At 51.3% G+C, this 12,234-nt stretch overlaps 1 protein-coding gene across 3 annotated transcripts in view; it reads right to left on the bottom strand.

Moving 5' to 3' along the window:
- Nucleotides 1-457: 457 nt before the first annotated feature.
- The window catches only part of LOC135900791 (serine protease HTRA2, mitochondrial-like), a 74,230-nt gene continuing 62,453 nt past the window's right edge, over nucleotides 458-12,234 (bottom strand). The window contains exon 4 of one of the 3 annotated variants that reach the window (XM_070529937.1): nucleotides 458-911. In XM_070529937.1, the coding sequence (XP_070386038.1) occupies nucleotides 636-911 (276 nt within the window). In that variant the 3' untranslated portion in view covers nucleotides 458-635. The remainder of the gene's footprint in view (nucleotides 912-12,234) is intronic. The other 2 variants (XM_070529938.1, XM_070529936.1) reach the window with 2 other exon arrangements.

The following is a 12,234-nucleotide window of genomic DNA, read 5'->3' as shown; positions in this document are numbered from 1 at the left end:
TGCCCGTCCAACCGGAGGCATTTGACCCTGTGCCAGTCGTCACTCATCGCACTTCTTGCCAAGCAATATGCTCAGAATTGAGAATGGCACTGAAAAAAAGGGAAGAAAAAAAAAATGTGCCACCTCGCAGTCTCCAAACCCGTGTCCCTTGCTGCTGAAAGGCTGGCTTTTCCGCACAATTTATACATTTAGTGTCCAAGTGTGCTTTACAGGAGAAATTTCGCTGGCATCTCGAAATCATAACAAAATTAAGCAGAAAATCGCCCCGATATTCTGATTCAATAGAAGCAAATGCTAAAAACCGTGTTTGCTTTCGCACAACTAGCAATAAATTCGATAAGATTTGAATATTCGCATCCAAGCGAACATTTCAACATTTTCGAATATCTATTTTTTGAATCAAACACGAATATTAAAAATACAATATTCAATAATATTTGAACTTTTCGAATATTTGCACACCCCTAATTTTGCTTTAATGACCTCTCACTTGGTCCAACACATTCCTGATGTACTCTGAAGTTCACTCAAGTTTCGCTATATACAGAAGTTACTGTAGTATGACTACAGAATCAAGGCACCGCAGCAGTCATTTCTTTCCAAGCCTCATAAAACTCTGGGGTGTCCCATAAGGCTTATATGTGCATTAGAAAGCACAAAATAAATGGAAAGAGAGGAGCACTAGCCAGGTTGATGAGAGGTCCTCCCGAGTTGCCAAAATTGATGGCGGCATCAGTCTGGATGTAGTCCATCTCATTGTGAATGCCGAGCTCCTTGCTTGAACGGTGCACGGAACTGACCACACCAGCCGTGATGGTGTTGTTGAGGGCAAGCGGACTTCCCATGGCAACCACCCACTCACCGGGTCGAAGTTGGTCTGTACGGGTGAGTTGTAGTGCTGGCAGACCCTTCTGCAGAAATCAGCGTAGAGAGGCCTGTGAGTATCCACCTAGCACACCTCAACCTTAAGGTTAAAGACACTACACATGTCCAATTTTTTAGTGCATTAATATTACAAACAGCAGTTGTCAGCTAGAAAATGAGACCATTGTGTTTGTTCACTCCTTTCGTTCTGTATGGCACGACTTGTTGCATTATCGTTGCAGTATTATGTACACTATGCGCACCTGTGCTCAGCATCACTAAAGTATACAGCAGCAGAATAGACTAAGAATGTATAATTATTATGTGAGCTTCATTGTGCATCCACAAATATGAGCTGCTCACTTGGACTAAAAAATACTTCAGGTAAAGAACAGGAACAGAATCGATTGTCCCACATGCAGTCCAGTATTTTGAAGACACTGGGCCACTTGTAAAAAATTACCTGATGTAGATCATTAGTGCAAAAAAATGGCTGTGGCTTAGCTAAGGTTAAGCCCAGGATGCGAAGCATACTAGCCTTTATTTTAGTTGTTGAACCACTGTTTAGCCTGGTGAACTGCTGTTGCTTGGCTATATTTGGTTCGGCTAGACGAAGAAACAACTCATGCGTTACTCTGCTTCGCCTTCAAGAGTGGAACGCGACGGCGTTCCCGTCGACCCTCCAAGGGGTGTAAGACAATGGGCTACGGCGCAGCGACTACGCGCCCCGCATTGGACGCGGTGAGCGTCGAGCAACGCAGCGTTCGGCGCGGCAACGAAATGTGCGCCTCAGCAAGCGACGCACGCCTGAGAAACAGCTCGTTTCTAAGGCAACACCGCATTCACTAGAGGCGCTTTTGTACCGCTTTGAAGCATCGTACTCGTGGCTCAGTGGTAGCGTCTCCGTCTCACACTCCGGAGACCCTGGTTCGATTCCCACCCAGCCCATCTTGCAAGAGTTGAGCCAAAGCCACCTAGAAAATCAGTCTCTGTAGCACGCCACAACCTTCGCTTCTCATTCCAACAAGCAGCTCTGACTCCAGGAGGCATCTCACCTCGTGAGTGTCTAGCAGAGGCAAGCGCAGCTGCTTATATACCGCCACGACGGCGCAAGTTGGAGCCCCGTTTCTCCTCTGTCGTGACGTCACGGTGTCACGTTGTATTGAAGGCGACACCGCCGCGCCTGAGGAGCTGGGTTGAGCTCTCGTAATATGCTTCGCATAAAAACAAACCGAAAGAAGAGAGCCTGCTCAATAACCACACATACAGTAAATCCCTATTGTGGGGATGCGTGACTCTCACACATCCCCTGATACCTTGTTTTCCCCATAGCTCCCATCACCTGCAGTGCGGCTTCGCCGCGTGGGCAGGGCGCCCGCGGCGGTCCGTGTGGTTGAAGCGCAGTGCGAGAGATGGCGCAATTGTTGCGCTGCTAACGCCGCCTCACGGCAGGGTTACTTGGGGGCGCAGGGGAGAACACAAGGTAAATATACCTGGTAGCGAAGCTTCCATAGGAGCCCATACGTTCAAAACATGGCGGTCCATCGGCGGTTCATGGGGCTTAGCGCTATCTGTATGTGGTGGGAACACTTCCGGCGGAATAAAAAATTGTGACGCCATGTCCGTTAAAAGGCGAAGTGACGTCATTTTGTTTTCGAAGGCACGAAGTTTGTTTTGCTGGCCTGCTTTTGGAGCTATATATTCAAATGCCCCGCCATTCGACACGATGGGCGTTTCAAGCTTTCAGCGCGGAAAGCGATGTAGGAAAAGCCAGCCGTACAGTTGTCGAAATCGCACCCCTGCACAGAACATACTTTCTTTGGAGGCCGACGAAAGCTTTAGGTGCAGAGTGCTGATCCTATCGTCGGACGCCAAGCTCGTCGGCCAGCGCGGTCGCACGAAAACAACTACACAATTATCTGGCCGTCGTAACTCACTACTTTTGATTGAACAGATTAAAGGTGCACTGACACAAAAATTTGAAGTCGAGATAACTTGTGAGATCGATTTAGTTGGTCACACACACATCGTCTATAAAGTATCCGCGGCGAATATCGCTTAGAACATATTTAAAATCAATTTTAAAGTACGTGCGCGCAGCCAAACGCCAAACAGAGCACCTCGCAACATTGACATCAACCGTGATTGTAAATAGCCAAGAAAACGCTACGTGATGTGGCTACGTCACGAATTTTCGTTGGCTGCCATGCGGCTTACATGTGCTCTTACCCTCTGTTGTTGCTTGTTCTAGCTGTTGTACTTGTAGTGGGACGCTCTCCGTGTCACTGCAACAGCAGGTTTTGTCGTGTCCATCGGGATATTTCCCACACTATCAGCTTGACTGCGCTGCCACAACGTTCAACGCCGATTTGTTGTGTCTTACCATTGATTGTGGCCGATGCGCAGGTTTTGTTGAGGTTCGTCCTCGCCATCGCCGGCTGCAATGTCTGAGTCGCTAAGTGATTGGCCACGTCTAAAGCGCGAGATACATGGCGCGATTTACCGTGCGATCTGTAGTACGGCGCGTCGTGTGCGACTTGCCGCATGCGGCGATTCGGGACACATGGTACGAATGAGCGAGCGGCGGCCCAGAATCGGCGCCCCTGCGTGGAAGTCCGGAATGCTACGCAACTTCGAACAGAAAGTGGAAGCACCCGTATTTGCACAGCTATCTTGTTTGAAACAAACGATGACAATATAACTACGTCTATGCGAGCACTGTAACGTGTTTCCGCAAGGCCGCGTTAGCAGTATCGGATCCGTTGACAGCCGCCGATGGCCAAGAGCCGGCATGCATAGCTTGGTGGGCCATCGAATCCGACACCGGTTGCGCTTGTGACACGATCGCTTGCAGCTCGCATAACGAAGCGCCTATGTTAGTCGGCACAACGTGTACACAGTTATGTCACGCTTAAATTGCAGCACATTTGATTTTATTGGCGCCGACAAGAGCGAACGAGCATGCCAAGCGAGCTTGCGATCGCTGGGAGACGATGTAGGCCTAGCTCGCCGGCCGTCTATCCGTGGCCGAGGGTCCTTGCGATGCGTCCGCAGCTCGTAATAAAGCGCCTAAATTCGTCAGCACAATCAATGCCTGAACATTTATGCTTCTCTTAAGTGAAAATACGGTTAGTTTTCCAGGCGCCGTTTGTAGCGATAAGTAAACAGGCCAGTTAGGCGAGCCGCTTCGTATACAGACGATTGCTGGCGCGTCTGCGCTTACCGCGTCCGAGTAGAAATCACGCCAACGATTTACTATTTCGCACAACGTTTTATAACTCGCACTCTTTCGCGGTCACTTTATTCTATAATTTATTTCGTGTCAGAAACAAATTGTAGCCCATTTATGTGCCGCCGTCAGCGGCGAAAGAGGCCCGCGTTTCGACCAGGGAAAGAAAAAATTGGAGGACGCTTAAGCTTCGCCTTCAAGAGTGGAACGCGACAGCGTTCCCGTCGACCCGCCAAGGAGTGTAAGACAATGGGTTACAGGGCAGCCATCACTTACGAGGCGCCCCGCATCGGACGCGGTGAGCGTCGAGCCATATGGTCGAGCAACGCAGCGTTCAGCGCAGCAGCGAAACGTGCGCCTGAGCAAGCGGAACGAACCAAAGAACTCGGTATCTCGGAGGGGGAAATGATGCACGCCAGCCAAACGTCGTGATCGGCACGGGCAGAGAGATAGACAGATAGCGATCTAAAGAAAGGAAGGACGCTTGATTCTGCAAAGGGAGCAAGGCGAAGCGTTGTCAGGGGAGAGAGTCCGGGCCGCAACCCGCCTCGCACCGGTCCTCGAACAGCTCCAATGCGCGCGTGGCGCGCCATCTGTCGGGGCAGCGCCGTACATGGAGAAGAGGGGGTCTTCTGTGTTTGCCGCAAGATGGCTCTGCGTGTGCGGAAAGCGCAGAAGAAATGCAGCGGAAACGCACTTCGCTACTCGTGTAATTGCGACTTCTGTAAGTTACATGTTCATAATTACCGATATACACCACAGTATAACTTTCCCCGGCTCGTTTCGAAGGCAACACCGCATTCACTAGAGGCGCGTTTGTACCGCTTGGAAGCATCGAACTCGTGGCTGAGTGGTAGCGTCTCCGTCTCACACTCCGGAGACCCTGATTCGATTCCCACCCAGCCCATCTTGGAAGTTGCTTTTTATTTATGAAGTGCCTGCCGTGATTTATCGCTCACGGCCAACGCCGCCGACACCGACTTTTCTGCGACACGAGCTCCTTAACGCTATCGCGTTAAAAAAAACACATGATCGGAGCGGCGAGGCGCCCGCTCGACGGCCCCGCCGGGTCTATCACGTTACCATGACGTTCACGCTACCGGCGCGGTCATTGGCTGCGGTCGTCCGACCGATGCGGCAGTCACACAACAATATGCAGCAAGTTGGTCGCGCACGCAGGCTGCGCGTCAGAGCATACGTCATGTTTTTTGCGAACACGTGACCACTTTGTTTACATTCCCGTTTGTACCGTCTCGTTTCTCTCTGGAACCGAAACTTCGACTGGTCGCTACAAAAAAAAAAGACTGCAAATATCTGTCGCACTCTGGAGTAAATGAGGTTTCGTGCCGCGATTACTGGGTCATTAATTACTTATTAAAGCAGAAAAAACCACGTGAATTTTTTTTGTGTCAGTACTCCTTTAAGAAGCGATGAAGCTACCCGCGTCACCAAATTGGACAAACTTCGAAAAGCAAGAAAGCACAAACTGTGAGGGGGGCGTATTTCAACAGGAGAACTTTACGTGTGCGCCTTTCTGCACATTTCAAGACGTGCATTGCACCGCGAGTGATGGGCGCTGAAAATAAATGCATTTGTTAATAATAAAATGGAATAAACTTGTACTTTCTTAACTCATCACGAATGTATAAAACTGAGCAGGAATTTTATTTTCGTTGCATGAATCTAACTGTGTCTCGCTTGAATTAAAAAACGCTTTTTTCATTCCCAATGTTTGTTCCTTCCAAACATAGCCGCGCTCCAATCGCTGCTTCCATAACCCCCCTTGCTGATGTCGGTGACAATCTGTACCGAACCGCTTTTTGCCCGAAGCTTCGTGACCTATTTGGATCGACCTTGGAGAACATGCGCTCCTGTGTTGCGGGCCGGCAAGCGCCGCGGACGTCCCGCGCGGGCGCCGATCCATGCTTCTGCGAGACCGTCTCGCGTGGCCGCCTTCCCGTTCGCGTGACCGTACACGCGAACGACCAGGCGTGGGATCCAGCATGGGGCGAACATATTCGCTCGTTATCCGGTCGCGGTGAGTCGGACTTCTAGATTTGTCGCGCGCCCATCGGCATGTTTTGTGGATAGCAACTCGGCTAGCAGGCATTGATCTATGAAAGGTGCAATAAATGCCCTTGTGATTGTTTGCATTACTGTGTTGTCGTTCCTTTGTCCCAAGAGCATGGGTGGGAGAACCCCACACTATTAACTCAAAGCTGTAATAACGGGAAAAAATGAGCTACAGGGAGTTTGCAGATAAATGAAATCATAGAAATAGAAGCCTGCTGGCCATGCATATACCAAAAATGCAGTCAGTAATATTCTCGGTCACTTTCGCATGCATCGGTACCGGACATGTTGATGTCTACGAGTAACGGCATTAAGCCCAGACTACACGTATGCTTGCAGATGCGCGCAAGCTCGCATCTACGCGCCTTGCGTCTGCCGTGCCTCGTGAGGAATGGTGGTCGGCATCCACAAAGACGCACGACAGCGCGCACTCACTGGGCTCACTCATAGATGCTTTTGAAGACACGACTTCGTGCTTTGTTACTGACAGTGTTTCAAACTGCTTGAATGTCTACAAACGTAATTATATTTCTAGAGCTGTTAGATCAGCACAAAAAGGAAAGATTAAGAACTTTCTTGCACGATAGAAATCTGCTTCACTGCAAGTGAGTTCGCTGAACATTGCCGGCTAGCTCATTCGCTACCCTTGGCGTCGATAAAATAAAATGTATTGCAATTTTAGCACGAAATAATTGTGTACACATTGTGCTGACCAACAGGCGCCATATATTTTTAAGAGCTGCATTCGGTCATGTCGCAAGCCCCACCATTCTCTTATTTTCACAGCCCAGCGGCGGCGGCTGTTGCATATGGGTCGCAAGCCCCAAGGGTAGCGTTGGCCTGGCGGCCTGGGGCACAACTGGAAGCATCCGAAGGTCCTGGCAAAGCATGAGTCGACTGCTAACAGAACAACTTGTTTATTCTAGCATCGCAAAAGAGCGGCCGGTCAGGTCGACCGAAGTGGAGAGACGGGAGAGCACGTTACTCGACAGAAGAAATCGGAGCCTCTCTCGGCGTCCGGGGCAGCTGCTTTTATACTCTCGAAGTCGAGGGCAAGAAGGAACGGCTTGCGAGAGGCACCCGTGACGGCGGGGCACGGACGCGCTGAGAGACACGTTGAGACAAGAAGTGACGCATTCGCCGGGCCGGCGCCGGTCAGACCTCCTCGCTTCACACTTGGGGAGCTCCTCTCCCCGGCTGCCGCGCTTTGACAAGCGTGGACACCAACATGCACACACACACACACACACGCACGAAGACACGTGGCATTGAAACATGCCTGGACGCGCTTGGCGGGGAGGCGTTGCGCCAGCGCTGAACGGGCCAAAATGTCTGCCGCTTTGAACGAAGCCCCGGCGTCCGTTGCATCCGCGCCGGCTATACCGCGCGTCGTAGGCGAAACGTAACAGACCGCCCCGCCGGGAGAAGGAGATCCCGATGGTCAGGGGACTGCATCCGCTGTCCGGAGGGGTGTCGCTCGATGATGCTCATAACCGAAGTCGGTCGTCTTTCGGCGTTTCTTGAGCGCAGCGCACAGAGAAGGCCTCGTTCTCACGTTCTGGTTCACACAGGACACTGCAAAGTGACTTCGGGAGAGTTGCCATTTTGTTCTCGTTCCCAGCAAGCGTTAGAACTACGCCGAAACTCAACCGCTCAGTCAGCAAGCACGACACAACCCTCACTAAGCCCTGCCAGGCTCTTTCCCCTTTTATACTACTGCCTAGTTCCTTACAGTAGTCTAGCAGCACTCAGAATGCGTCCACAAATGGGAAAATTGCACTAGAAAGCACGTCATCACTTTGAAACACTAAACAAAAGCAATATGTTAGAAGTCCTGCCACAGGAAGAAAAACATCAGTAACAAACAACTCTGAGGCTGATTCCTACGTTAGGGGCTTCGACTTAAGCCATCGGCGCTACCATTGAGACTCCCCTTTTTGTAACGCACCTCAAAGGAATATTGTTGCAAAGCGAGGCTCCAGCGCAGGAGGCGGCCATTTGTAGAAGAGATGGTCTGCAGCCATTGGAGAGGACAGTAATCCGTCTCGAAGCATGCGAAGCGGAGATCGCAGCGAGCGACCGTACACTAGCTCAGCTGGCGAAAACCCCGTAGCCTCATGCGGCGCGGTCCTCAATGCAAACATCACCCCAGGCAGACACAGCTCCCAGTCAGTTTGTTGTTCAAACCACAATGCCCTCAACACGCGCTTCATGACGGAGTGGAGCTTCTCAACGGAATTCGACTGTGGGAGGTACACTGAGCTGTGTAACAGCTTTACCCCGCACCTTTCGAGAAAGGCTGTCGTCAAAATGCTAGTAAACACTGTGCCCTGATCTGACTGGATTTCCGCAGGAAAACCAACTCGCGCAAATATGAACAGTAGTGCATTGACTATCTCAACTGAGCTGAGTTCTTTAAGCGGTACTGCTTCAGGTAACTTTGTCGCTGGGCAGACCACAGTCAAAATGTGTCTGTACCCCGTGGTTGTTACCGGCAGAGGTCCCATTGTATCAATAACGAGCCGTCTAAAAGGCTCCGTAATGATAGGTACCAACTTCAACGGCGCCCTCGATTTGTCACCTGGTTTGCCCACCCGCTGACAGGTGTCACATGTCCTCACAAAGTGGTCTGCGTCCCGAAAACACCTTGGCCAATAGTACTCTTGCAAGAGACGGTCCTTAGTTTTCTTAACTCCTAGGTGTCCGGACCACGAACCCCCATGCGACGAGCGCAACAGATCCTGACGGTAGCACTGAGGCACGATCAGCTGATCGAATTCCACTCTCCTGCGGTCTAGATACTTCCGGCACAGGACCCCACCTCTTTCTACAAAACGAGCATTTTTCTTGGCGATACCTTCCTTGACATTGAAGTGCATGTTTTCTAGGCTGCCATCCTTTTTTTGCTCGGCTATCAAAGCCGACCGGCTGACTTTTAGCAACCTATTAAGTTCATTTGACGTAGGCGCGATGAGCAAATCTGCAGATAGCTCATCTAACTTTCCCGTGTCGGGCATTTCCTCTCCAGTATCTGGTGCCTTCAACGCTACAGGCTCAATTTTATTCAGTTCGGACGTGCTCTGAATATCAGCTTGCTGCGCCTCCGACCCTTTCTCATTGTTCGGCAACGTCGGCCCCGCAACTACCGCCTTTGCAGCGAGCTCCCGAACTCTCGATCTGGTTAAGGCCTGAACGCTAGCCTCACCAAGCAAAAGCCCCTCCTCGCGCAGGAGGTGATCGGACCTGTTCGAAAATAGGTACGGGTACTGGGGGGGAGGGAGGCAGCATAGATGACACTGCGGCCTCCGTCTCAAGCGCTCCGAGAGGTCCTTCAATAAGCACTTTTGCTACGGGCAGACACACGCTATGAGCTTCCACGGCTTGCTTGATCCATGCGCACTCGCCCGTGAACATATCGGGTTCTACGTAAGAGGGGTGAACTACATCCATCGTAGCTGCGGAATCGCGAAGCACTCGGCACTCTTTCCCGTTCACGAGGAGGACTCGCATGTAAGGCTCGAGAAGCTTCATGTTCTCGTCAGTGCTGCTGCATAATGACAAAAACACGACTTTTGTTTTTGTTTCTGGACACTGCGCCAAAAAGTGACCCGGCTTCTGACACATATAACACGCGCGCTTGCCTCGTCTCGAACCGCTTTCTGCGTTCGGCTGCCGCTGTCTCCTTACGTTCAGTCGGACTGCTTTCACTCGCATCCGCACTACGTGTGTTCCCCTTTGCTCTCATGGGTGTGAACTTCGGCCTCTCAAACTTGGAGCCAAATTCACCCTATTGACCGTCCTTAGCTCCGCGAGCCCGATGCGTCAAAAACTCTTCGGCTAGCTCAGCGGCTCTAGCCACCGTACTAACGTCTGGCCTATCCAAGACCCAGTACCGCACGTTCTCAGGTAACCGACTATAAAACTGTTCCAGCCCGAAACACTGCAGAACTTTCTCGTGGTCACCAAACGCTTTCTCTTCTTTGAGCCACTCCTGCATGTTTGACATAAGCCTGTAGGCAAACTCTGTATATGACTCACTTCTGCCTTTCTCATTTTCCCGAAACTTCCAACGGAACGCCTCCGCTGACAGCCTGTACTTTTTTAGCAAACTCGATTTCACTTTGTCGAAATCCTCTGCCTCCTCTCTCTTCAAGCGAGCGACTACGTCGGCCGCCTCGCCGGGTAACAAAGTGAGCAAGCGCTGTGGTCACGTTTCCCGAGAGAACCCCTGCTTCTCGCACGTTCGCTCAAAGTTAACCAGGAACCAATGTCCTCTCCAAGCTTAAACGGCCGCATCAGGTCAGTCATTTTGAACAATACTCGTTCTCCTGCACCGTGTGCCTGACTTCCATTACGAGCGCGTTCCATCTCTATCTCGAGACGCTTCATTTCCAAAGCGTGTTGACGGTCGCGCTCTTTACGTTCGCGCTCCTGTCTTTTTGCCCTCTCCTCAATGGTCTCAAGGCATTCCGACAGCTCGTCATCCTCAGCTTCTAACTCAAAAATAGCCCTTAGCAGTTCTGGTTTTCTGAGTTTGTCTGAGACATCCAGACCCAACTTCCTTGCAAGCTGCAGCAATTTCGGTTTGCGCAACGATTTCAAATCCATGGCTGCTCTGAATGCTGCTTTCTCTACTGCCTACTATTGTCTTGCCGTAAACTAACCCGGCAGCAACGACAACCACAATTACCAGCTCTGTTTCTGACACTAACAAAAGCCTGGCAAAACTCAGAAGAAGAAAGTCCTGCACTCACCAAACCTCGCAGTCAAGAATTCAGTGCAGTCGTTCCGCTGCAGGCAACCAGTCATCACACAGGGCTCGTTGCACTGCTCCCGGATGCACGTTGTGCTGCTCAGCATACGGTCAACCGTATATCTTCGCTGCTGGCTTCCGTTGTCGCGATCTCACCGCTGGCAAACAGTTGTTGCAACCTCACCGCTGGCACCAGTTGTCGCAGATGGGTCGAAAGCCCCAAGGGTAGCGTTGGCCTGGCGGCCTGGGGCACAACTGGAAGCATCCGAAGGTCCTGGCAAAGCATGAGTCGACTGCTAACAGAACAACTTGTTTATTCTAGCATCGCAAAAGAGCGGCCGGTCAGGTTGACCGAAGTGGGGAGACGGGAGAGCACGTTACTCGACGGAACAAATCGGAGCCTCTCTCGGCGTCCGGGGCAGCTGCTTTTATACTCTCGGAATTGAGGGCAAGAAGGAACGGCTTGCGAGAGGCGCCCGTGACAGCGGGGCACGGACGCGCTCAGAGACACGTTGAGACAAGAAGTGACGCATCCGCCGGGCCGGCGCTGGTCAGACCTCTTCGCTTCACACTTGGGGAGCTCCTCTCCCCGGCTGCCGCGCTTTGACAAGCGTGGGCATCAACATGCACACACACACACACGAAGACACGTGGCATTGAAACATGCCTGGACGCGCTTGGCGGGGAGGCGTTGCGGCAGCGCTGAACGGGCCAAAATGTCCGCCGCTTTGAACGAAGCCCCGGCATCCATTGCATCCGCGCCGGCTATACCGCGCGTCGTAGGCGAAACGTAACACTGCTAATGGAGCCGACACAGCAGACGCGGCCCTATAAAATCACGTCTATGCTGCTCGCACAGACATGTTTTTATTGGCATTATATGTGTAAAATGATAGAGCTGTGCAAAGCCGTTTATCACTTTTTTTCGCAACGTTACACCGTATCCCGAGCGTCCATGCAGAGGTGCCGGTTCTGAGTGGAGGTTCATGCAGCTCGCTCAATCGTACCGTGCTTGTGTCCCGAAGCGTCACATGTGGCAAGTCGGACTACAACGCGTTGCACGATGGATCATGTGCAAATTTGCACCATTTGTCTCCCGCTTAAACTTTGGATTGCCTTTCTGTACTTTGTAGAAAAACTGGAGAGCAAAACACACGTGCACTATTAAACTGAGAACCTCACTGAAATTCAGTAGAACAGCTAGAACGTCGCTAATTCATTAGTTTCAGAGGAAGAAAAAGCACTCCAGCCTATTTAACAGAAATTTTATTGATAAAATTGCAGCAGGTCCAATATGCCGTTGGAATCTGTAAAC

This window comes from Dermacentor albipictus, unplaced genomic scaffold (genome assembly GCF_038994185.2).
Source record: "Dermacentor albipictus isolate Rhodes 1998 colony unplaced genomic scaffold, USDA_Dalb.pri_finalv2 scaffold_36, whole genome shotgun sequence".
Taxonomy (NCBI): domain Eukaryota; kingdom Metazoa; phylum Arthropoda; class Arachnida; order Ixodida; family Ixodidae; genus Dermacentor; species Dermacentor albipictus.
This window is presented reverse-complemented; position numbering and strand designations above follow the sequence as displayed.